Raw genomic sequence first — 24,086 nt, 5'->3', positions numbered from 1 at the left:
ATACACATCTGCTCTGAGCTACACCTCTCTCCCCAGCCCCTGGACCTCCAAGGGGGTTTGTAATTACTTATTTCCTGGGGAAGTTTCAGTCTTTTGTAGCATCCTAGGGAATGATTTTCCTTCCCTAAAACATGTTACACAGGATTAATCCCATCTGGTAACCTTGCTTTTCTTCAGTCTGTTCGTACTTTGTGTTTGCCTTGTGCTATTCCAGACACTAAGAAGGTATATACATTCCTGTTCAGCAGGCCAGTGACTAAAGCATGCTGGGAAAACTGCTTCTGGTGACTAAGCAGCTCAGAAGACAGTCCCATGAGCAGACCAGGGTTATGTCCGCTCTGCTACAGTGCTTCACCTGTGTGATGCCTATAACTCCTCTTTCATTTGGTTATGTTTTTAAATTTTAAGTACATGGGTGTTTTGCCCGCATGTATGTATGTGCACAAGTCCCCACCTGATGCCTGAGGAAGGTAGAAGGAGGCGTCAGGTCCTCAGGAACCAGAGTTATAGGCGGTTGTAAGCTCCATTGTGGGTACCGAGAGCCCAAGTCAGCAACTGCCCCTAACCACTGAGACATCTCTCCAACCCTGCCAGGCCTGCCAGGGTTACATAATGAGTTTCAAGCCAGTCTAGGTTACATAGTGAGACCTGTCCCAATCAATTAATCAGTAAGAATAGATTTCAGATCTATAGAAAACTTGAAGGGATAATACATCATAGTTATCATTTTATATACGTTACTTTCTCCTGAACTTTTTTTTTTTTTTTTTGGTTCTTTTTTTTGGAGCTGGGGACCGAACCCAGGGCCTTGCGCTTCCTAGGTAAGCGCTCTACCACTGAGCTAAATCCCCAGCCCCTCTCCTGAACTTTTAGAAGTGAGTAGTGGATACCAGTCTGTACAGCGCCCCGCTGCCACCATCCCTCCCCATCCCCCAACATCCCCCCACACACCTCAAAGCCTGATCCCTCTCCCCTACACACACACACACACACACACACACACACACCTCCAAGCCTGAGCAGGCTTCTCCGGGGCACGACAGCTTGCATTGTCCACAGCTATTTTGTTGAATGTCAAGAACAGTAGCACTGTATGTGTGCCACTATTTTCTGGTACCCACTGGGTGCTTGGATTGCTCCAGTCATCCTGCGGTGTGCCCTGCAATGTTGATTTTCACTGTTTGAAAGGTCCTCCCAAGTCTGCCCGGTCGTAACTCCCCACTACGGTTTGTTTTCCAGGCACCTGTCTCCTGACTCAGGATCCTTTCCTTTCCGATTCTTCCTCTTTTCCCCTGGGGTGGTTTCAATACTCTCGCCCTCTCTTCATCCTCTGCAGGTGTCGACAGGCCTCAAGGAGCAGGATGGATCTCGATGTGGTTAACATGTTTGTGATTGCGGGTGGGACCCTGGCCATTCCGATCCTGGCCTTCGTAGCTTCTTTCCTCCTTTGGCCCTCGGCGCTGATAAGAATCTATTATTGGTAAGTCAGCTGGATGATGGAGGTTTGTAAAGTGTCACAATATTGTCATCCCCAGTCTGTCCTGACCATTGTTGTGTGTATGGGTGTTTGCTTTTGACTATGTCTGTGCCTGGCACCCACAGAAGCCAGAAAAGGGTTTTGGGTGCCCTGATATTAGAATTATAGCTACTTATGAGCTGCCATGTTCATAGTCCTTTGAGACAGCAATGAGTGCTGCTAACCACTAAGCCTTCTTCCAGCTTCTCTTCTGAGTTTTGAATACGTTCTTGAACTGGCAGCCGCTTCAAAGCAGATAGACTATTTCAAGTTTCCGATAGCATGTTTGCCTTGAGGGTCACACAGACTCCCAAAGCTCTGAGAAAGGCTGCTGTGATGTCACTGAGATATGAATCAGAAGCACTGGGAAGCCTCGGTGGCAGGAGCATGTATGACAGACTGTTCTCGAAATTTACTCTGGAACTGTTAGGTGTTTTACTCTCTTGTTTGCGTTTTGGCACAGGGTCTTAGTATGTAGGTGTGGTTAGCCTAGAAATCTGTGTAGAACAGGCTGGCCTGGATCTCACAGAGATCTGCATGCGTCTGCCTTGGAAGAGCTGGGATTGAAGGCGTACTCCACTACAGTTATTCGGAGATGAGATCTCATAGCTGGGGCTTGCCTCACTGTGAAGAGGAGTCCTGATCTCCCTCCTTGACCTCCCAAATCCTGGGGTCACGGGAATGTTCTAGCACACCCAGACTTGCTCTAGAATTGTTAATTATTGTGGTGCAAGGGCAAATACAACTTCTGAATGCCCGCCATTCTCACCACCCTCATTTCAGCCTGTTCTACATAGTCTCTGTACTTTTCTTCCATATCTTCTTTAGCATTAAGAGCTTAAATCTATGTTTGGGCTGTTTTAAAATTATTCATTTATTATTCTTGGGGAGATCTTTTGGAAACTTTTATTTTTTGTGGAGGTCAGAGGACAGTTTGGGGAATTGTGAGTTCTGTTGCTGCTGTTTCGAGATGGTGTCTCATTGTAGCCCCAGCTGGTCTAGAACTCCCTGTGTGGCTGACCGTGATTTTGAACTCAGGACCCTCTTCGTTTCTGCTGCCCCAGTGCTGGGGTTACAGGAATGAGTCACCACACCTGGCTTTTAAATCTATGTATTTGAAAAGTGATATAGATGCCTCTACTGAGACATGAAAAACTTGCCATGAAAACTAATGAAAAAAAGGAAAAATAAAGTTACCTGTAGCTAGCCTTACTACTTTGTGGATTCTTCTTTTCCCACCCCTTTTCCAGTTTCATCCCCTTTTCTTCTTTGAGCACAACTGCTAACAAACCACAACTACCACCCCCTAAATAACCACCAATCCTACCTATTAAGGTTCTAGCATTTATATATCCTCTGAAAAATTCCCAGAATTCTAAAGGTCACACGATTGCAGAAACTATCTGCAGCTGGCAACACCATGCTAGAGCATGAGGCAAATCATAGCTGCTGTGAACAATCTGAAACAGCCCCATTTCTCCACACCTGGGATTAAAGCTAGAGCATGTTCTTACAACATTTCTGTGCTTTTTAAAGAAACCAAAATTCCAGAATTCTCACTACAATTACCTTAAGTAGTCATACTAAATTCTAGCCTAGTTATTGTTGCCTATCGAAGGATTGAACCCAGGGCCTGTGCATGTGTTCAGGGCCTCTAGCACTGACCTGTATTCCTAGGTCTTAAAAAATTAGCCTTGAAAAGACAGTGCTAGGCTTCCTTGATTTTTCTGTGACACTGTCCATTTGTGAAATAAAGTCAACCTTTTCCTGCTTCATGATGAAATGAATATGAAATAGATCGGGTTCTTCTCCATACTGTAGATAAGCCCCAGGAGATGTATCTGGGCAGTTAGAGGGAACCTTTCATGTGGAGAAGGGGGCCAGGAGGCAGATGCCCTCTGTTTGCCCTCCTTTTTGGCTCCCTTTTGTTTCACTGGCTCATGGAATTTTCCACCGGCTGCCCAGGCTCCAAGCCTTGGTAAGTAGCAAATAGGACAAAATGGTTTGTGATCTTTCATTCTTTGTCTTTTCTGTGTGGGTGAAGCTGTCACCCCTTGGGTTGGTCACCTATGACCCACCTCTGCATTGACAAATTAGACCTCTAGCTGCCTGAATGCCACTGTCCTTGCTGCATCGCCAAGACTCCTGGGTGGTCCTGGACATAGAGAGGTCAGAGCCGTGTCTCCAGTTCACGACCCTGCCAAGGCCAGGTTCCTCCACACGCAGATTCCATCGTTGTTAAACAAATGAGCTTGAGGCAAAGAATGCAGTTTGTACATGTGGACTATAACATGGATATGGCTGCATGAAAGTGTATACAGTTGAGTGGTTATATTGTATTTGCAGTTTTGTACTATCATGACTACTATGTCGTTCTAGATCTTTTCCATCTCCTCAAAGTTCACACTAAGTAAATGTGTGATCCTCCTGCCTCAGCCTTCCCAATGCTGGGATTACAGGCTTGTCCCACCAAGTTCCATGTACACTGTCTTGGGTGTCAATACTTGTTTTGTTATTATGGTAGAGTGACTTTTCATTGTACCCGCCTCGTTTTAAGAGGGTTTGCCCTTCCCAAACCTTGTTGAAGGTTCAACCCCAATAGAACAGTATTAAAGGGACCTGTAAGAGGTCATTAAATCATTTAGAGAAATCAATGCTATTCTGCTATACCTGTGACCTGGGTATTGGTTGTTGTAAGTCAAGGCAGCATCTTATTCTTTGTTTTTTCGTGTGTGGCCACTTGCCCTTTGGCTTCCTGTCATGAGTTGAAGCAGCAGAAAAACTTGACCAAAAGCCAAACAGAAGTCACACCATGGCTGGGACTTCCCAGTTTCTAGAACATCGATTCTTAACCTTCCTAATGCTGCAACCCTTTAATATAGTTCCTCGTGGTATGGTGACCCCAACCATAAAATTATTTCTGTTGCTACTTCATAACAGTGTACTTTGGCCTACTATTATGAACCATAATGTATCTGATATGCAGGATATCTGATATGCAACCCTTGTGTCATCCACCCCCAGGTAGAGAAACACTGCTCTAGAACCATTAACCTGAATAAACCTTTTTCCTTTACAAAGTACCCAATCTTAAGGTTTTTCATTATTGAAGCAAGCAAAAAAAACAAAAAAACAAAAAAAACAAAACAAAACAAAAAAAAAAACAAGGATAGTGTGATTCTGCCACATTTTGGTTATTCCTCGGCTGTTGTTGAACACAGGTTGTTCCCATATTTGGCTCTTCTTTCCTAACAGTGCAGAGCAAACAGTTCACTTTAATCAGCAAATGATACCACCAAAAGCCAGAGACCCACTGAACAGAGCCTTTAGCCCTTTGTTGTTGGTCAATATCACTGAATGGTATCTTAAAGCCTGACTGTGCCTGACACCCAGCTCTAGCAGTGGCCAGCAACAGACACAGTGCTCGTTATTGTATGAACTCAGACCTCTAGGCCAAAAAGAAGACTCGGCTAGTTGAAGAGGATGAAAATCCTGGAATACTTTTCGGATCACACCAGATGGCATGGTGACATGAGGGATTGAGATTTTAGTAACAGCTTCTGATGCTGTCCCAGAGAGCAGTCAGAAGCCCTGCGAGTAGCTTCCTCTGCTGTGCTGAAAAGCACAGCCTGTTTTCTCCTAATCTCCTCACTGCAAGTAGCATTTGCACAGTGCTGTCATAGAACCAACAGCTTTCCCACACATCCCTGACACTCCCTAATCACGCTGTTTCAAAGACCTTTTGTCTGCTTGGCTGCCTGTCATGATCACCAGTGGAGTTGCCAACCTGGCTGGGCACTCAGGTGACTTTTCAATTATGTCATACAAATAGGAACAACAGATGCTAGAGGTCGCCTTGTGGCACACACATCCCGGCTGCCCTGCTGTTTGCGCAGAAGAGCTTGATCATTGGGCATCCTGACTCCCTCTAGGATCTGCCCTGCTCAAGGACCAGAGACCGCTGTAGGCCATAGCTAGTCTTCTTGGCAGTTCTCTCTGGATCTGAGTATTCCTGGAGCATGGCCAACCCCTCTTGACACTGTCATGGGCTTCTGCAGAAGTGCCAAATGTTCCCCCATGAATCAGCAGAGGCACAGCTATGGCACCATGGCCATGCTGTGTAGTGGACCCTGTTTCTGGTTTCCACTGCAGAGTGGAAATAACAAGACTAGAATCACCGTGGAAAAGACCGAGATTTTCTAAGTGTCCTGTAGAAGCTTGGTCATGAAATTGAGGTTAGCGACCATACCAAATCATCTAGTTATATAAATAAAATATAAAAAAGAATGAGAATTAAAAATAAAGATATAGGGGCTGGAGAGATGGCTCAGTGGTTAAGAGCACTGACTGCCCTTCCAGAGGTCATGAGTTCTATTCCCAGCAACCACATGGTGACTCACAATCATCTGTAATGGGATCAGATGCCCTCTTCTGGTGTATCTGAAGACAGCTACGTGTACTCATATAAAATAAATAAATCTTAATTAAAAAAAGTCACTGGAAAAAATAAAGATATAAATCCTGTTTGCAGATGACAGGATTTTGTAGACAGGAAGTCTGGGAGAATCTGTAGATAATTAGGGAAGTTTGGGGGTGGGAAAATGGTTCAGTTGGTATAGTACTTACCACATGAGAATAGGACCTGAGTTCCAATCTCCAGCACCCATGAGGAAATCTGGGTAAAGCAGCATACATCTGTATTCCTAGTGTTGGAGAAGCATAGATGAGAGAATCCCTGGGGCTGCTGGCCACTATTCTAGCAAAATCAGTGAGAGTTAATTCAGTGAGAGACTTCTTGAAAAATATAGAGGAAAAGCAATTAAGAAAGACACCTGGTGTCAACCCCTAGCCTTCACAAGCACATACACGTAAGTACCTGCATGCATACACATGTACACATGTGCACACACACCAAAAGCGAATTTGGATAAGTTGCTGAATACAAGATCAATAACTAGGGCTAGAGAGGTGGCTCATTGGTTAGGAGCACTTGTTGTTCTTGTAAAGGTCCTGGGTTCAATTCCCAGCACACACATAATGGCTCCCAACTGTCCTTAACACCAGTTCCAGGGGATCCAACAGGCACACATATGGTGCACATACATGCATGCAAAATATTTATATACACAAAGTAAATATGTGAATCTAAAAAAATCAATCATCAAAAATCAATGGCATGCCCATATACCAGAAACAAGCAAACTAAAGTATTAAATGTGATTACTTACGTTAGTGTCAGTAACTCTTAATAACTGACAATAAATCTGAAGAATGACATGGGAGCTAAGAAGATGGCTCAGTGGGTAAAGGTCCTTGCCACACAATGCTGACAAACCGAGTTAGCTCCCTGGAAACCAGAATAGAAGCAGAGAGCTGACTCCCGAAAGTTGTCCCCTGACCTTCATAGTCTCATGGTAGCATGTGCACGCACAAGTAATAACAATAATAAATTAAAAATTTAAATATTAAAGGTGTTACTCACTCCCCTCAACCCCTTTTTAAAAGAACATAAAAACCTTCTACATAAGTATAAAATGTAGGGCTAGAGAGATGGCTCAGTGGTTAAGAGCACTGCTCTTCCCGAGGTTCTGAGTTCAATTCCCAGCAACCACAGGGGGCCTTATAACCATCTGTAATGGGATCTGATGCCCTCTTCTGGTGTGTCTGAAGACAGCTATAGTGTACTTATATACATTAAATACATAATATTTTTAAAAAATATAAAATGTATTCATGGGAGGTAGTTGACAATGCCTAATTTGATAGGATATACCGTGTTTGTGTGTTGAACGATTTTCTTCTTGTAGAGATGTCTTACTTTTATAGGTGGCTCCTAAATTAAGTGGCTAATCATCTTAAATCCCGATAGGTTTTCCTAACAACATTCGATGAGCAGTGAGCTGATTAGGTTTTGGTCAACTTGACATGAACTAGGGTCATCCATGAAGAAGAAACTTCAATTGAGAAAATGCCTCCATTAAGTCGGCATTTTCTTGACTAATGATTGATGTGGGAAGGTTCAGCATTCTGTGGGTGGTGCCACCCCTGGGCAGGTGGTCCTGGCTTATATAAAAAGCAGGCTAACAGGCCAGTGAGCAGTGGTCCTTCATGGCTGCTGCTTCACTTCATGCCTCTGGATTCCAGCCTAGAATTGCTGCTTTGGCTTCCCTCAATGGACTGTGTGATCCAGGCTATGTATGGCAAATGGACGCCTTCCTTTCTAAGCTGCTTTTGGTCATGGGTCTTCACCACAGTAGTAGAAAGTGAATTAGGGCACATAGATTTCTTTTTTACGTTTAGAAATGTTTAATTTTTTATATGAACCTTCAAGTTGGCAAAAAATAGCATTAGCCTCGTTTTACAGATAAGACTAGTGAAGCACTCTAGATTAGAACTGACCTACTTTCTACGAGGGACAGGGAGAGCTGAAATTAAGGTATTTTGTCTACAGTTTTAATTCTTATTAGCATGTGCCATCTATGATAGTTAGGAGGAGTTTCATCATGACAAATTTGACGTATCTGTAGTGTATCTTGATTGCGTTCATCCCTTGTCACCCTCTCTTGTCCCTCCCAAGAGATATCTGTTTTTGTTTTATGTGTCTGCGCATTTATCTGCTTTTATATGTGTGCCCAATGCCCATGGGGAGCAGACGAGGGAGTCAGATGCCCTGGAACTGGAGTTAAGAGATGGTTATGAGCTGCCATGTGGGTCCTGGAACACGACCTAAGTCCTCTACAAGAGCAGCCGGTGTTTGTCACTGCTGAGGGTCCTGTCCAGTCCATCTAAGTTAATTCTTGAAGAGGAGAAAGAAAGGGCCAGCCAAGCAAGACAGTCTTGAAGAATGAATCTAGATGATTGATATTACTAGCTATCGAGACTAATTATAAAGTTACAAAAGGCAAGTCAGTGTGGAACTGGCCCAGGGGGACAAAGAGAGCATCGGACCAGAGGTGCCCAGAAATAGATTCACAGTGATATGGAAACTACACTGTATTAACAAGAGATCTTGATTCGGGATGGGGAGGGTAGTGTTGACCTTTTTGGTAGACGGGATTATTAAATTATTATTAAAGGAGTCCCCACTCCAGAGACCTGTGACTATGACAGCATATTCATCTCATGGCCATGCTAAATTACAGTCAGCATGTGCTCTATGTGGTTGGTTCTAAGGCAGGAACATCATCCACACAGCTCTGATCTAATCACCTCAGCCCTTTAAGCAGAGAGATGCAAATCTCCATCGTGACTTGGTGCTATTGCTATTGTTTATTTGAACCAGAGGGGGCCATCCAAGAAGAGCACAGGTGAGTTGGAGACAGGGAGCTCTCAAATGACAGCCAGCAAGGACACAAGGACGTCAGTCCTGCATCCGGGAAGAACAGAGTTCTGCCAACAAGCTGAGCACAGAGCCTAATGAGAGGTCACCTGACTGAGCTCTGCAAGTCAACAGTGTGAAACCTTGAGCAAGGTGCCCAGCCGAGCTCATGTCTTAACCCACACAGGTGACCTAGTGAAGGGTGGCTTTAAATTCCTCTGTCTGTGTCGTCTTGTAGTGATAGAAAGGCTAACATAACCCTTCTTCTGCAAGTTCACATTCTGCACAAAAATCAAAGCCTGGTAGATTGAAGGACTATGTAAATGTTCAACAAATCATTCTTTTGAAAACACAGGAATGTATTTTCTGGGCATCTGTGGTAGGTAGAAGCGTGGCATAAAAACTTCTAGCCATTAAACGTGTTCAGTTTCATTGTATCATGTTAAATGATGAAGTCTTGTTAACCAGAAAGACCAGGCTGGCGTGTAGCACAACAGTGAGTGTGCCCAGCATGCTAAATTCTTAGCATACCTTCTCCTGGAAGGAACACTATTAGGGAATAAAAATGCAAGCCAGGGGGTATGTATTCGCAGTAAGTCTGTTCATAAAGAACTTGTACCAGCATATATAAAGAATTCCTTCTGTGGGCTGGAGAGATAGCTCAGCAGTTAAGAGCTCTGACTGCTCTTCCAGAGGTCCTGAGTTCAATTCCCAGCAACTACATGGTGACTCACAGCCATCTGTAATGAGATCAGATGCCCTCTTCTGGTGTGTCTGAAGACAGCGACAGTGTACTCATATACATTAAATAAATAAATCTTAAAAAGAAAAAAAGAAAAGAATTCCTTCCGTAAGTCTAAAGAAAGAACATATAACCTAAAAAAAATGTTCAGAAAACTCACTTTATAGAGCTCTGGTATCCAGTAGCCCGTTAGCATGAAGTGAAACAGTATTCTGGTTCCTCGGGCCTAGGGACACTCAGAACCGCAATGAATCTGTGCTTGGGTGACTGAGCAAGAGCGTGGGGCTCAAGTGTTCCTCAAGTGTGCCGTCAGCCACGACTTACACACCAATATAAACCATGCTAAAAACTTAACACTGGGCAAAACAAATGAAAGGGTAACTCAGGACAGAAGAGAGAGTAATGTAAAATGCAGAAAACACAGTGATGTTCACTAATAATTAAGATATTAATGTGCAATAAAATACATCCTTTTATACCGCACTAGCTGTCCTAAAGGGAAAAAAAAAAACAAAACTCGGGAAGCAGGAACTGGTAAAAGAAATTTGATTGATTTAGTTTTGGCCAGAACCTGGGAGAGAAAAAGATCCCAGCCCCTCTCTACCTGCCCTTAGACGATCTGTAAGAATGTTGAAACAGCCTGGGAAGCGCAAGGCCCTGGGTTCGGTCCCCAGCTCCAAAAAAAAGAACCAAAAAAAAAAAGAATGTTGAAACAGAGCCAGGGAAATGTGTGCATAGATTTACCTATAGGTTAAGTTGCCCAAACTGTGAACTGTGTCTTTCTTAGGAGTGGGTTCCTCCTTTGGTACCAGGGTCTATCTGGTCTGCCCTCACTGCCAGCATGGAATTTCCTGGTGAAATACAAATTTTTTTTAATTTTCTACTTATTAATTTAGAGACAGGATCTCTCTAGGTAGCCCTGGCTGGCTTTGAATTCAAAAGAACTTCCTGCCTCTGCCTCCCAAGTGCTGGGATGAAAGGCATGCACCTCCACCACCTGGCTACTTATATTTGTTATAAATATTTGTTATTTGGTACAGGGCTTACTTAGCCTGCCTTGAGCTCTGGGTTTGTCCCTCGAGAAGTGGAGATGACAACAATCTCTGGTTATAATATTTGTTGCAAGTGTTGCCTCTAATTTTCCCCTTTAACCTTAGCAGATGACATATTTAGAGAGATACTTTTTAAATATAATGCTAATTAGTATTTATCAAATATCGTCGAGTGCTGGGTCTTGAACTAAAGTTGTGTGGATTGGGGCTGAAGAAATTTCTCAGTGCTTAGGGCTGCTTCCCGTTCTTCCAGAAGACCGGAGCTCAGTCCCCAGCGCCTGTCTCTGGCAGTCCACAGCGGCCTGTTCCTGCAGCTCCAGGGCAGCCAGGGCTGCAGCCAGTGTATTGAAAGTGCTGCACACACACACACACACACACACACACACACACACACACACACACACACACATTCAGACACTGACTCACACATACATACGCAAGGCACGCACATAATAACAATAATAAACACTTTTCATGGGGATTGTCACATTGAATCTTGGTCTTAGCCTTTGTACAGTGCAGTATTCCCACTCCCACCCCTGTATTGTCAATGAGGAAATATATGTTCAAGGTCACATAGTCAGGTTGGGCTCTTAACGAACATACAAACTCATGGTACACAGCCATTACTTAGAGAACTGAAATATGTCTGTTTCTCCTGATGAGAAGCCTTAGGCTAGCCATTTTATTACTGTTTTAATGCAGTCATTGCAAAAGGATCAAAAGAAATCCAGTTGGTACCCCCTGCCCTCTCTGCTCCGTGCTTCTCACTTCTCCAACCCGGAACTTGACAGTGCCTTGGAAGTGTCCCCATGATTTCTGTCAGTAGATACAGGTAAACGTGAATATATGCTTCGACTTCTCCTCCCCCTCAATATCACACAGAATAGCAATATACTTTTGATGACTTGCTTTTGCAAGACTTGGCATCTGCTATAGAATAGAGTCTATTACAGAGACGATATCTGGATGGTTTAATTATTTTTTATTTTTGAAAGTTCAGTTTGTTTTGATGGTAATTCCGTATGGAAATGGACTGGAGTCCAAGCTGCAGCCGCACCAGGGCTTATGTAACCAACAGAAGCTGAGCCCTCAACCAGCCGCTGCTGTGTGTGGAAGAAAGCCAGAGGGCTCAGTTTGTCCCGAGCAGTGAGTCAGTAAGAGCTGTGCGTGTGCTGCTTTGTTTGTCTGTTTGCTTTTGCTTTTCCTTCCAGTGCTAGGGGTTTTTATCACTTCTAATCTCCCCCTTTCTTTATTGCCATGTATTAGTTGAACACCATAATGAGTCTCATGACGACCTTTCCACAAATGTATGTAATGTGTAATGTATATAATGTATATCGATTTTGTATCTCTTTGCTGTCCATGCATTGTTGCGTACACACACACACACACACAGACACCCTGCTGGTCCCCTTCTTTCCAAACACTTGTGTGACATACTTCTCTTCGTGCTCCCCGAGGGTAAAGGACAAGAGCCTTGAGAAGCATCTGCCTCACCTCTAAGTAGACTCTCTAGCGGGGACCAGTGTCCCTCCCAAAGCCATGTCCCCTGAGCATGCCACTTTGCCTTGCCTTTCTCGACCCTAGGTACTGGCGGAGGACGCTGGGCATGCAAGTCCGCTACGTGCACCACGAGGACTATCAGTTCTGTTACTCCTTCCGGGGCAGGCCAGGACACAAGCCGTCCGTCCTTATGCTTCACGGGTTCTCCGCACACAAGGATATGTGGCTCAGTGTGGTCAAGGTACACTTCCGGATGCCTCTGCCTTGAGAGGAGAGGAGAGGGGTGGGAACACAATTCAAGTTCAGTCTTAAAATTAACAAAGTGTATTATTCAGACCCTTTTTTATATTACAGAATTGTTGAGTAGTGTTTTGTTTTTTAAAAAAAAAAAAAAGCAAAACCCATGTCTCTGGAATTTTCTCGCTGTGGGGATATTTTTCGGCAGGGGTAAGGGTGGGGGTGAGCTAACATAACTTCATCTCAGCACTGCTGTGATACTTGAGGCTGGGCTTCTTCCAAAAGTGTTAGTTCTTTTAAATACTACATTTCCTTCTCTCCTTTTTCTGTCTATCCCCGAACCCCTCCTCCTTCTGTTGTTTGGCCTTTCTTCCTTTTCCTTAGTCATTTAGAGAAACGGTCTAGATTTAGCAGCTCTTCAGAATCCCTTTCCACGTCCCTTTTGACTGTTGACTTGTGTGGCCTCTGGCTGCCCCCTTGGAGAGTGACCGCCTGATGGGGAGGCCAAGGCTGGCACTCTTGAGAGCACAGCATCCTGGGTTCCTACTTCAAGGGGGACAGTATCTGAGAGGCCCGAAGTGTCCCTAGAAAACTGCATATGTCATTGAGTCACCCGTGTTGTTCTCTCATGGCATGAGGACAGCCATCTTTAATTAAGCCTTAAATGAGTCCTCTTTGTCCCCTCTTCCGTAAACATCTCTGATAACTGATGTTTCTCAGATTCCTGGCTAAAGTTGATGTGTCTTCTAAACAGAGCAGAAAGGAAAATGATTATCTCGAGGATCAGGCTTGACGGAGAAAGAAAAAGTTAGTGGAGAACAGCCTCGTAGCTTTGGGGGACAGCACTGGGGCTGGCCAGGGTTCTGGGAGCCATTCCTTCCAGCTCCAAGACAACAGCCCCATGGCTGGAGGAAGTATGATGGGAGGGAGAGGAAGTAGTACTGAGCAACAGTGTTGAGAAGTTGTAAGATGTCGGCCCATTGAGATGGCTTGGAGGGAAAGGTACCTGCCATGCAAATTTGATGAGCTGAGTTTGACCCCTGGGAGCCACAGGAGGTGGAAAGAGAGAACCGATATCTAAAGCATAGGGGTAAATTTAAAACAAAATGTTAAGCCCCCGATGTAAGGCCGCCACCCTGCGTTCGGCATCCTGTCCAGTCACCAGAGCCTCCTTGCGTCTGTGCATGTCTGAGGCATCTTCCCCCCCCCCATGAGGCTGCTGTCTATACTCACTCTGAAAGTATCATGTCAAACGTGGAGACTCAGAATCAATCTCACTGGCTGTCGAGGTCACTGGTAGGTGGCAGCCACCTCCCCAGGGACATGGGCAAGCATGGTTTTTGGTAGTTTTTGTAGACGGTGTACTGACGGTCAGGTCTGGGTTTTCAGTTCCTTCCCAAGAATCTGCACTTGGTCTGTGTGGACATGCCTGGACATGAAGGGACCACCCGTTCCTCCCTGGATGACCTGTCCATAGTTGGGCAAGTGAAAAGGATACATCAGGTAAGCAGGACACTCCGTCCGAAGTCCCAGATGGGTTCCCAGCACATGGAAGGCAGGCAAGAGTTGCACACCAGCTCGTGGCCAGTCCCTAGCACATTCTGTGTCCAAGTGACTGTCAACAAAATGGCAGCCTGGGGACATCTCAGGAGGGCCCAAGCTTATTACAGATGCTTTTTCCGTTAAGCCTATTGAACCTTTTGGTTTTGTATTTTGAAATAGGATGTCACGTAGACAAAAGGTTATCGTGAACTTCTGGTCCTCCTGCCCCTACCTCCTAAGTGCAATGATTGTAAGACTGGGCTCCTGGGCATGTTACGTGTGGTGCTGGGAATTTGTACATTCTAATCGATCCCTCGACCCCACCCATCTGTACTGGCTGCCCATTTGTACATGAAGAAACGTAATCTGGACCGTGTCCCCAGCCCTCTGAAAAGTCATGGATTGTCTCCCTGGTGAGGCCAGTTTTCCTGCTTCTGTGTGGTTGGAGCTGGGAGGCTGTGCGTGTTTACTGTATTTTAGTTTCCATCTCTGGCTGTCCCCTACAGTCATCCTCACTCATGAGCCCTTTCTTGAAAGAATAGTTTGTAAGTTTCAGGTTCATATTGGCGTTTTTTTTCCAAATATGGTCTCATTACGGATGGTCGTGAGCCACCACGTGGTGGCTGGGACTTGAACTCAGGACCTCTGGAAGGGCAACCAGTACTCTTAACCGCAGAGCCATCTCTCCAGCCCTAAATACATATTTTAACGAGTTACTGTCTGGCTCTTTGCTATATTTTCAGCAGCTACTTCTACGTAACAAGTACCCAACAAATATTTTCCCAGTGAGGGATATGTGCGCAAATGGCCGATTGGACAGATGTCTAGCCAGATAGGGCTTCAAATTAAGCAAGAGCCATCAAACCGTGGCCCCGAAGCTGACACCTACTTTTATAAACTAAATTTTCTTTTCGCACAGCAGCTGTGCTCACTTGCTTGTTTACATATTACCTCTGGCAGCTTTTGTAACACGGTTACCAGTTTGGGTAATGACACAGGGACCAACTGACCCACAGAGAAGAAATGTTGATGCCCTGGCCTTTCACAGAACAGTTTATGACTTATTAAGGGAAGCCTCGTCGTTTGATTTATATTTATAAATGACCCAACAGTTACGTGCGCCATAAAAAGGAAAGTACATATATGTCACAGAGCTCAACTAGGTGATGGGACAGACCAGCCAGTGTCAGACCCAGTGGAGGGTCCAACCGTGTTGGGGGAGGGGGGGGGGTCTCTGCTCTACATTCTGCGCTGACAGCTCAGCTGTAATCACTCCTCCTTTTCGTTTCTCTTCCTAGTTTGTAGAATGCCTTAAGCTGAACAAAAAGCCCTTTCACCTTATAGGCACCTCCATGGGTGGCAACGTGGCTGGAGTATACGCTGCTTACTATCCATCTGACGTCTGCAGCCTGTCTCTCGTGTGCCCTGCTGGTGAGTCGCGTGTGACCAGGACAGCCTTACCAGTGACTCGAATTTAAAGAGACATCTGCACAGCTTCTTCTGTCACTACTTTTAAAAGGCTATCCATCTGATAGACTTCAGAGGTAGGCAGTGCCAGATGTTAACGCTGGCCAGGTAACAGTTGTATGGTGAGAACCGTAGCCAGATTCTTCCACAGAGCTGGAGGTAGGCGGTGGCCTGTGCTGAGCGCCACCTGATGCTCGACAACTGTGATGCTTAGCAACCAGTCCTGTACCACAGAGTGTTGTGGAAATTAATTAATCTCAGATCAGGGTTTCCTCCCACCTTTATCGTTCAGTTCCTAGATAAAAGATGCACAACTTTTATATTTATAATAAGCCTTCATCAACACTAGAGTTGGTCAGATATGTACCCTCTAAGCTATTAGTTTTTACCTCCCTCTCAATAACCCCAAATTATGACTTGCTGCGTTCCACGAGGGCTGCTTTACTCCAACTGGCCAGCTCACGTGGCCAGTTCTTATGATTTCTTGCTTTACGGCGTCTTCCTCTCCTCTTTTCCTTCTCTCTCCCCTCTTGGTCTCTCCCCAGACCCAAGCCTGGGAACCCTAACCCCACCTACCTCTCTTCTGCCCAGCTATAGGCTGTAGGCGTCTTTACTCACCAATCAGGGAGAACTTGGAGGGTAAGGTCACATAGCGTCACTAGTATCTACTTTACGAATTCTCTCATCCCTGGGGGCAGCCAGGCCTCTGGGGCCAGTATTTAGCATTTACGGTACATAGCAGAAGACCAATCCTCTACAGCAGAGAGCCGGAGGTAGGCAGTGGACATGCGCACAGTGCCAAGCAGCACCCGATACTCCTGATGGCGGTACTTGTGCCAGCTTCCAACAGCTATTGATCCTCAAGAGCTAGCATCTTCCTATAGATTTAATCCTCGCTTAACCCTGAGAAATGACCGCACTATTCTGCTCTCATTCTTTTGCCAAAGACTCTATTTATTTTAAGTTTTTTTTCCCCATAATTTTTATCAGTAAGTGTTTAATGTGCAGAGTGCTAAGTTTATACAAAGGTTTTTATCCAAGTCAAAGTTTAACTTTGATCATAGTCATCTCAGATCCCTTTATCACCCCTTACTATTCCCTCCTTTTTCCTAAATAGTCACACGACAAGAGCTTTATAAAAAGTCAGTGGACTTTAGCTTCTCTGCTTATATTTGTATGCGTATATTTTTACATATTCACACACACACACACACACACACACGCGCGCGCGCACGCGCGCGCGCACGTCTTACAACAGTTTGAGCTATAACTCCAGAAATTACTACCTCAAATTGGAGTTTTTAATTTATTTTTCACCTATATCTTTAAATTTAGATTGATAGCACATGGTAGATAAATAGAAATTTTTCTCTCTCCAACTTGCTCCCCGTCCTGTTCTGTCTTTGATAGTAGAGCGTTATTTACACACAGTAAAGTAGGTTTTGTTTGGTTTTGTTTGTTTTGACAGAGTATGTCTACTTAGTCCAAATTAGCCTTGAACTCGTTATCTTCCTGCCTCAGCTTCCTGAGTTCCGGAAAGTTCATGATGTTGAGAAGCATTGCCTTATATGATGTGCTGGAACCTGGCCATCAACTGGACACTTGCAACTCTTACTGAAGCTAAACTAAATTAACCTTTAAAACCTTTCAGCAGGGTGGTGAGATAGCTCAGTGGTTAGAACACTACCTGCTCTTCCAGAGGTCCTGAGTACAGTTCCCGGCAACCACATGGTGGCTCATGACCATCTATAAAGAGATCTGATGCCCTCTTCTGGCATGTAGGTGTACAGACAGACAGAGTGCTCCTACATTTAAAAAAAAAAACATAAATAAATTTAAAAAAAAAATTCAGCTAGGGGCTGGAGAAATGGCTCTGAGGTTAAGAGCACTGGCTGCTCTTTGAGAGGACCCGGGTTCAGTTCCCAGTGGCAGCTCACAACCGTCTCTAATTGCAGTTCCAGGAGCTCCAACACCCTTACACAGACATGCATGAAATAAAAATAAATAATTAAAAAACAATAAAATTTATTAAAAACAATAATGACAAAAAAAAAAAAACAAAGAAAAAAGCCAACCCTTCAGCTACCGTGAAAGTTGATCATTTGCAGGCCTGTTAAGGACATTAAACTCAAAGACAGTTCCCGGCGTGTCTTCTCTTCTCCCTTTCTTCAGCTCAGTTGCTCTTTCGATAGGAAAGTTTGAGGACGGAAGGAGCAGCCCCTAGCAAAGGTGATCAAGCTTCCTGGTAGGAGGTGAGCCCTGGGCTTGGTGTGTCATCGGGCTCTTCTGTTCTGCATCCCAGGCCTGCAGTATTCAACTGACAATCGGTTTGTACAACGGCTCAAAGAGCTGGAGGACTCAGCCGCCACGCAGAAGATCCCTTTGATCCCATCCACCCCGGAAGAGATGAGCGAGATGCTGCAGCTCTGCTCGTACGTCCGCTTCAAGGTGCCCCAGCAGGTACAGAGTCTCAGTGCCACTCCCTTGCCCTCCCTGCAGCCCCACCCACCCAAGACGCACATGTATCCTCCTGCATCTACTGTCTGACTCCACTCTGTCTGCTCCATTGTTACAACATGTGGCTTACCTGTGATATGTCAGACACTGTGCTGAGCACTGTGGTAAATACATGACGCAGGGCATTTCCCTCGGCAGATATAGTCCAGTGCAGAAATAGACATTAATAGATAAAACCTTACAAGTTGAAATGAGTTTCAGAAGTGAAATGAAGACTTGTAAGTTGAAAAAAAATTTTTTTGGTGAACCCAAAGGGCTTTTCATCTATGAGAGTTATATTTGTTATTTTTGAAACTCAAACTATTTTAACATAAACGTGCATTTGCCACCAGAGATGATATTATGTTATATAGTATGCTTAAGAGAATATAGGGGAAAGGCAATGGCATTGAGCGTCACTGACAGTGAGTACTGCGTGACCTCATGGTCTCCTGGGACCTGCTCCCAGATGTTGTTATGGGAATGAATCTATTTTTCTAAGCATTGTGGGGGAGCCACTGAAAGACTGTAGGGGAGCACAAATAGAAACGGGGCCACTTAGGATATTCTTTGACTTAGATGGGTACAAACTGGGGTAGAAGTACCAGCGATGAGGGCCGAGGTGTGGTGTGAGGAAGGATGGACAAGGTGGGACGTGTGGGAGAGTTCCATTTTGGATGCATAAAGTTCAGATTGCATTTGAGGCCTCCAAAAGGGCATGTCCAGCAGGTGATTGGACACTTAAATGATGCAAATGGAAGTCTGGCCTATGGGCAGAGGACACAGTTGAGGGTCATGGGTCCGAATGAGGTCATTGAGGAAGAGGTGTGGAGAGGAGAGTCTATAGGTTAGGGCCCATGGACTAGGTTCTCTCCTGTGTTGGAGGCAGAGAACCTGACTCTGGGTGCATGGAGTCCTCCTAGGCCATGAGAATGGTTGCTATTCGGACTTGGTGACCATGACTCAGTAAGTGCAGCACATATCTGGGGAAGCATCCAAATCTGTTTCTGTGTTGCACCCTGTCCTCGATACCTCTTTATTCAGAAAGTGGCACTGTCCTCTTCCCACTACGACGTATTTAGAATGTTGTGACCAAAGGCGACTTCATATTTTTCATTGTAGGGATAAGAAAACACTGAGAGGAAATGCTGTTGGCTTCAAAAGCCTTTCTTTCCCAGGAGGGTAGGACCACCTACCACTGAGCCCAGTAGGCCGTCATTGGTTGTGTTTGCTCACATGTGTCTCCTACTGTGTGCTCTGTAAGATCAGGGCCTGTCTATCTCCAGCCTTTAGTGGTGCACTTTCACAAAGAAGGTCCTACTTACAAGATTGGATGGGCGGTGGATACCATAGGAGGCCATAGTGTCAGAGATGGTGGGTCTGTAGGTACACAACAGGTAGATATATGAGTTGATGCATGTGTATGATTATATGACTACAGGATGGGTGGGTGGGTGGGATACTGGCTGGATAATACAGGGATGGAGAGTGGAAGATTTAGCAAATGTAAACACATAAATATATGATTCAGGGAAAGAAGAAGAATTGATCAATCGACTAAGCAAAGTTGGAGACAGATGGGTAGATGCATGAATACTGGATAGACAGAGGAAAAAGGAAAATGTCTGTCTTAGAGCACAGTGCTGTTAAATATGCAGTCATCACCCTCGCCCCTGGTTTCCCCCCCTTCAGAACCACTCAAGATTCTAGTCAAAGCAGCTGTGGTCCACGTGGTAGCTTTCTGCCACTGTGGGAGGATACCTAAGCTCACCATGGGTTCAGGGGGTTCATCCCATTGTCACTTGGCCCCTTCACTTTAAGCCTAGGATGATTCAATGCATCATGGGTGGGGGGGGAGCACGTGATAGACCGGAGCTGCCCATCTCATGGTGGACAGGCAGCAAGCAGGGATGGAGCCTGCATTCCAATGTATTGCTCAAAAGTATATCACCAATGAGTTCCTCCATGTAGGCACCACCTCCTAAAGTCCTCCTTCCAGTGGCACCACAGGCTGAAGACCAGACATTTAGTACATGGTCTTTTGAGGACCATAACACTACTGTTCCCAACTTTAGTCTGCATAAGTTTGCTGAAAGGGTCTAGACCTGTCCCCGATGGAGGAGAGGAGTGATGGCTACCTTTGGGACAGCTACCTGCGCTCTGCCTAGGAGTCCTGAGGCAAGGAACAAACGGCCACAAGCTTCCCTCCTGGGTTAGTAGCCCGGGGCTTAGAGATCTGGCCTGTCTATATTTGATACAGCCCTCAGCAGTGAAAGCAGAGGCGATGTCAAACGCCAGCCTGTGCCCTGTGGAACTATCAGAGCCTTCCCAGAGTTCTCTGAATAGTTTATGTCTTCTCCTCTTCCTCTTTCAAGGAGGTCTTTTCATGTCTCACAGGCTAGCCTGGAACTCACTGGCTTGTTGAGAAGAGTTTAAACCCCTAATCCCCCTGCCACAACCTCCAGAGTGGTACATTCGGGCTCGCTGTACCTCAGCGGGTTTATGTCGTGCTGGAGATGACCATGGCTTGGCGCACGCTAGGCCAGCCCTCCCCCAACTGAGCCATGTCCCCAGCTCCTTCACTGTTTACGGGATCAGCAATCCTGACGGTTCAGTCTTGTTCTGCTTTTGCATGTCATTGAATAATCACCTGAAATTTTGTTAATTCAGGTTTTTTGTCTTGAACTAAACCAATAATTTCTCAAGCTGCCTGGCAATCAGGTGTCTTTAACATAATGTGAAGGCCTCTGGCTTTGCAGCATGAAGTACCTACAGAGGCTAGAAAAGGACATTAGGACTCTTGGAACTGGAGTTACAGATGGTTGTGAGCCTTCTTGTTGGTGCTGGGAATTGAACCCTGGTCCTCTGCAAGAGCTGTGAATGCTGTTGACTATGGAACTATCTCTCCAGAAGGCCCTGGTTTGCTTCTGTAAAGCCTCCCAATTATAGCCTACATTCTGAGGACTCACAAGGCCAGCCATAGACAGTGCAGGAACATCCTGAGCGTTCTCCCCTGTGCTGCCCCAGAGCTGTAAAAGGCTAGAGGAAGTGAGACTTCTCTTGTGTTCTAACTCGGGATTATTCATCCTCAGATCCTTCAAGGTCTTGTCGACGTTCGCATCCCTCACAACAGCTTCTACCGGAAATGTAAGTAGCCCTGCTCCAGCTTGTAGCTTAGTGGCTGGCCACCTTGTGATTTGTAAACCTCTGTACTCAGAATGTTTTCTGGGGCCCTCAAGAGAGGAGGTGGTGGCCTGGGCTTGAACAAGCTCTGACTGTTGGGACACCTCTGTGCAGATCCGGCATCCGTAGGCTTACTGTGTGTTTCTTTTTCTGACAAGTGTTTTTGGAAATCGTCAGTGAGAAATCCAGATACTCTCTGCATGAGAACATGGACAAGATCAAGGTCCCAACACAGATCATTTGGGGAAAACAAGACCAGGTATGTCACAGGGCCCTGTGGAAGAAAAGCGGATAGTATCTTGACAGCAGGCCTCCCTGCTGGGCCTCTTGTGTTGGGTGTCAATGCTTGCCAAAGTTCTGTGAGCAGAGAGCAGTGACATTTGACTTTTAACATGAAAGCAAATTTGTTTATTGAAATAAGATTTCTTTTACCATGTAGCCCAAGCTGGCTTTGTCCATGAGATCCTCTTGGCTGCACATCCCAAATCCTGTAATCACAGGCTACCGGAGTGCAGTACTGGGCCTCATACATGCTAAGCAATCACTTTACTGTAAGCCATACTCCCAACCCTACTTTTCCTGTTAGGTGCAGGGACAGGGACCTATATTCTGCTACATAAGAAGGTGAAGCAGGAGGGGTTGGGGATTTAGCTCAGTGGTAGAGCGCTTGCCTAGGAAGCGCAAGGCCCTGGGTTCGGTCCCCAGCTCTGAAAAAAAGAACCAAAAAAAAAAAAAAAAAAAAAAGAAGGTGAAGCAGGAAATGCCAGCCAGCATAGCAATACAGGTCCCGTATAAGTCAATATTACCAGAAGCCATTTTGTCACATGGTACCAAAAAAATACCCCAAAAGTTAAGCACGTAAATTTGTGTCCTTTACTTCCACATCTTAGTTCCTTCCTTGCAAGATTTCTGGATTTTCTTAAGCCAGAAGTTGGGAAACTTCCTGTAAAGGGCCAACTAGTAGATAACTGTAGCTCCACTCCCCATGGTCTCTGTCACATGCACTCAGTTCTGCTCTGTGTGTAAAGTATCATAGGTGATGATATATGAAGACGGGACATGGCCGTGTCACAGAGAACCACTGTTCACAAGAACAGTGAACGGCAGCAGGGACCATCGCTCAGGGCCAGAGCACTCAATAACGTGTGTGCGTGCTTCGTTCAATTCTTAGCGCCGTGAGACAAAGCAGAACAAAGGGCAGCTGCCGTTTACTCCAGTGTGCAAGCATGTATATGTACAGCACAGATACGAAAGTTTGTGGAGGTTTTGCATTTTGAGGCAGGCTCTTAGGTAGCCCAGACTGGCCCGGCCTTAAACTCCCTATGTAACCAAAGATAACCTTGAACTTCTTCCTGTATCTCCAGAGGTCTAGGATTGATATATATACTTCCTAAACATACTGTTTTGCACCAAGATTTATGCCTTATATACGACACCTGTGTCTTAGAAATCATTTCACATCTGCTTATATGGATCTGTGTAAAACGTATTTTTACTTTTGAAATAATTTCAAACTAATAGAAAATTTTACATGTGGAAAGACTTGAGGCAGGATGGTCATAAGTTCAAAGCCAGCCTGGAGTACAGAGCCAGACTGTGCCTCAAGAACAAATCAAAGGGCTAGTGAGATGCCTCAGCAGGCAACGGTACTAGCTGCCAAGCCCAACAATGTGAGTCTTACTATAAGGACCCACGTGGTAGGAGGATAGAACCAAGTCCTGCATGTTATCCATACAGGGGCAGCAGCACTCATGCATTTGTGCACATACACATTAATTAGTGTAATTGGAAAAATAAAAATTATAAAGGGTCTGGAGAAGGTGGATCAGCGGTTAAGAGCACTGACTGCTCTTCCAGAGGAACCAGGTTCAATTCCTAGCAACTTACATGGTTGCTCACATCCATCTGAAAATTCAGTTCTAGGGCATCCAACACCGTTAGCCTCCTCAAATGCCAGCCAGGCACGTGGTTTACAGACACATACAGGCAAACCACCTCTATGCATAAATTTTAAAAAATAGACAAAGGCAAAAAATAAGAGTACAAAATACTCTTATACACCTTTACCTATCTCATCAGTTTTAGCTGCTTTATTGATCGGGAATACTTAGTTACATTTCATTTATATATGTGTGGCAGGGTAGGGTGTAAGTGTGGGTAGATGTGGTAAGTTTTGTCATATAGGTTTGTATTTGTTTCAGAGGACTGCAGCAACCAACCGAGAGAAATGTATTGTCTCTCAGCTCTTGGGGCCACAAGTCCAAGGTCAGGGTATCAACAGGGCTGGTTCCTTCCCGGAGCTGTGAAGTAAACTCCACGTCCCCCTAGGCTTGCCACCATCTTAATCCCTGGATTCTACCTTCATTTTCACACGGCATTCTGTGCATGTGTGTATATCTCGATCCACATTCTCCTCCCCACCCCACCCACTTGTAAGGACACCAGCCATATTGGATTAGGGCTTCCCTGCTCCATTATGACATCATCGTAACCCGTACACCTACAGTGCACTATTCCAAATCAGGCCAATGCAGAGTAGTGACCTCAGGACTTCAGCATAAGAATTTAAGGGGACACCATTCAGCTCATGGCCAGCTCTCCAGAGACGCACCAGGTTCATTCCCAGAAGCGCTTCTGTAGCTGCCTTTGAGCAACCGTGCTTACCAAAGATTTTTCTATAAAGTTTAGAGCAAGAAGAGAGAGAGAAGTAAGTGTAAAAGCAGATGAACAGCAGTGTATTCTAAAGGGTGCACAGTCTTCCATTAAAGAAAAAGATATTAAGGGGTTGGGGATTTAGCTCAGTGGTAGAGCGCCTGCCTAGGAAGCGCAAGGCCCTGGGTTCAGTCCCCAGCTCCGAAAAAAAGAACCAAAAAAAAAAAAAAGAAAAAGATACTAAAAACAGGCTCCATTTTTCTGATTGTTTTTTCTGTTACTGTAACAAAATGCCTAAGGCCGAGTGGTTTATAAGGACTTAGACGTTTATAAGCTAATGGTTCAGAGGCTGGGAAGTTCACGTGCAGAGTGCCA

At 45.1% G+C, this 24,086-nt stretch overlaps 1 protein-coding gene across 5 annotated transcripts in view; it reads left to right on the top strand.

Moving 5' to 3' along the window:
• The window catches only part of Abhd6 (abhydrolase domain containing 6, acylglycerol lipase), a 47,534-nt gene that overhangs the window by 18,669 nt on the left and 4,779 nt on the right, over positions 1-24,086 (top strand). For 3 of the 5 annotated variants that reach the window (NM_001007680.1, XM_006251767.5, XM_063274201.1), the window contains exons 2-8: positions 1,337-1,480; positions 12,219-12,375; positions 13,761-13,874; positions 15,212-15,344; positions 17,683-17,840; positions 20,969-21,023; positions 21,218-21,318. In NM_001007680.1, the coding sequence (NP_001007681.1) occupies positions 1,362-1,480; positions 12,219-12,375; positions 13,761-13,874; positions 15,212-15,344; positions 17,683-17,840; positions 20,969-21,023; positions 21,218-21,318 (837 nt within the window). In that variant the 5' untranslated portion in view covers positions 1,337-1,361. Of the gene's footprint in view, positions 1-1,336; positions 1,481-11,333; positions 11,464-12,218; positions 12,376-13,760; positions 13,875-15,211; positions 15,345-17,682; positions 17,841-20,968; positions 21,024-21,217; positions 21,319-24,086 lie in introns of those variants that run through there. The other 2 variants (XM_063274199.1, XM_039093252.2) reach the window with 2 other exon arrangements.

This window comes from Rattus norvegicus, chromosome 15 (assembly GCF_036323735.1).
Source record: "Rattus norvegicus strain BN/NHsdMcwi chromosome 15, GRCr8, whole genome shotgun sequence".
NCBI lineage: Eukaryota > Metazoa > Chordata > Mammalia > Rodentia > Muridae > Rattus > Rattus norvegicus.
The sequence above is the reverse complement of the archived record's forward strand: the minus strand, read 5'-3'. Positions and strand labels throughout refer to the sequence as shown.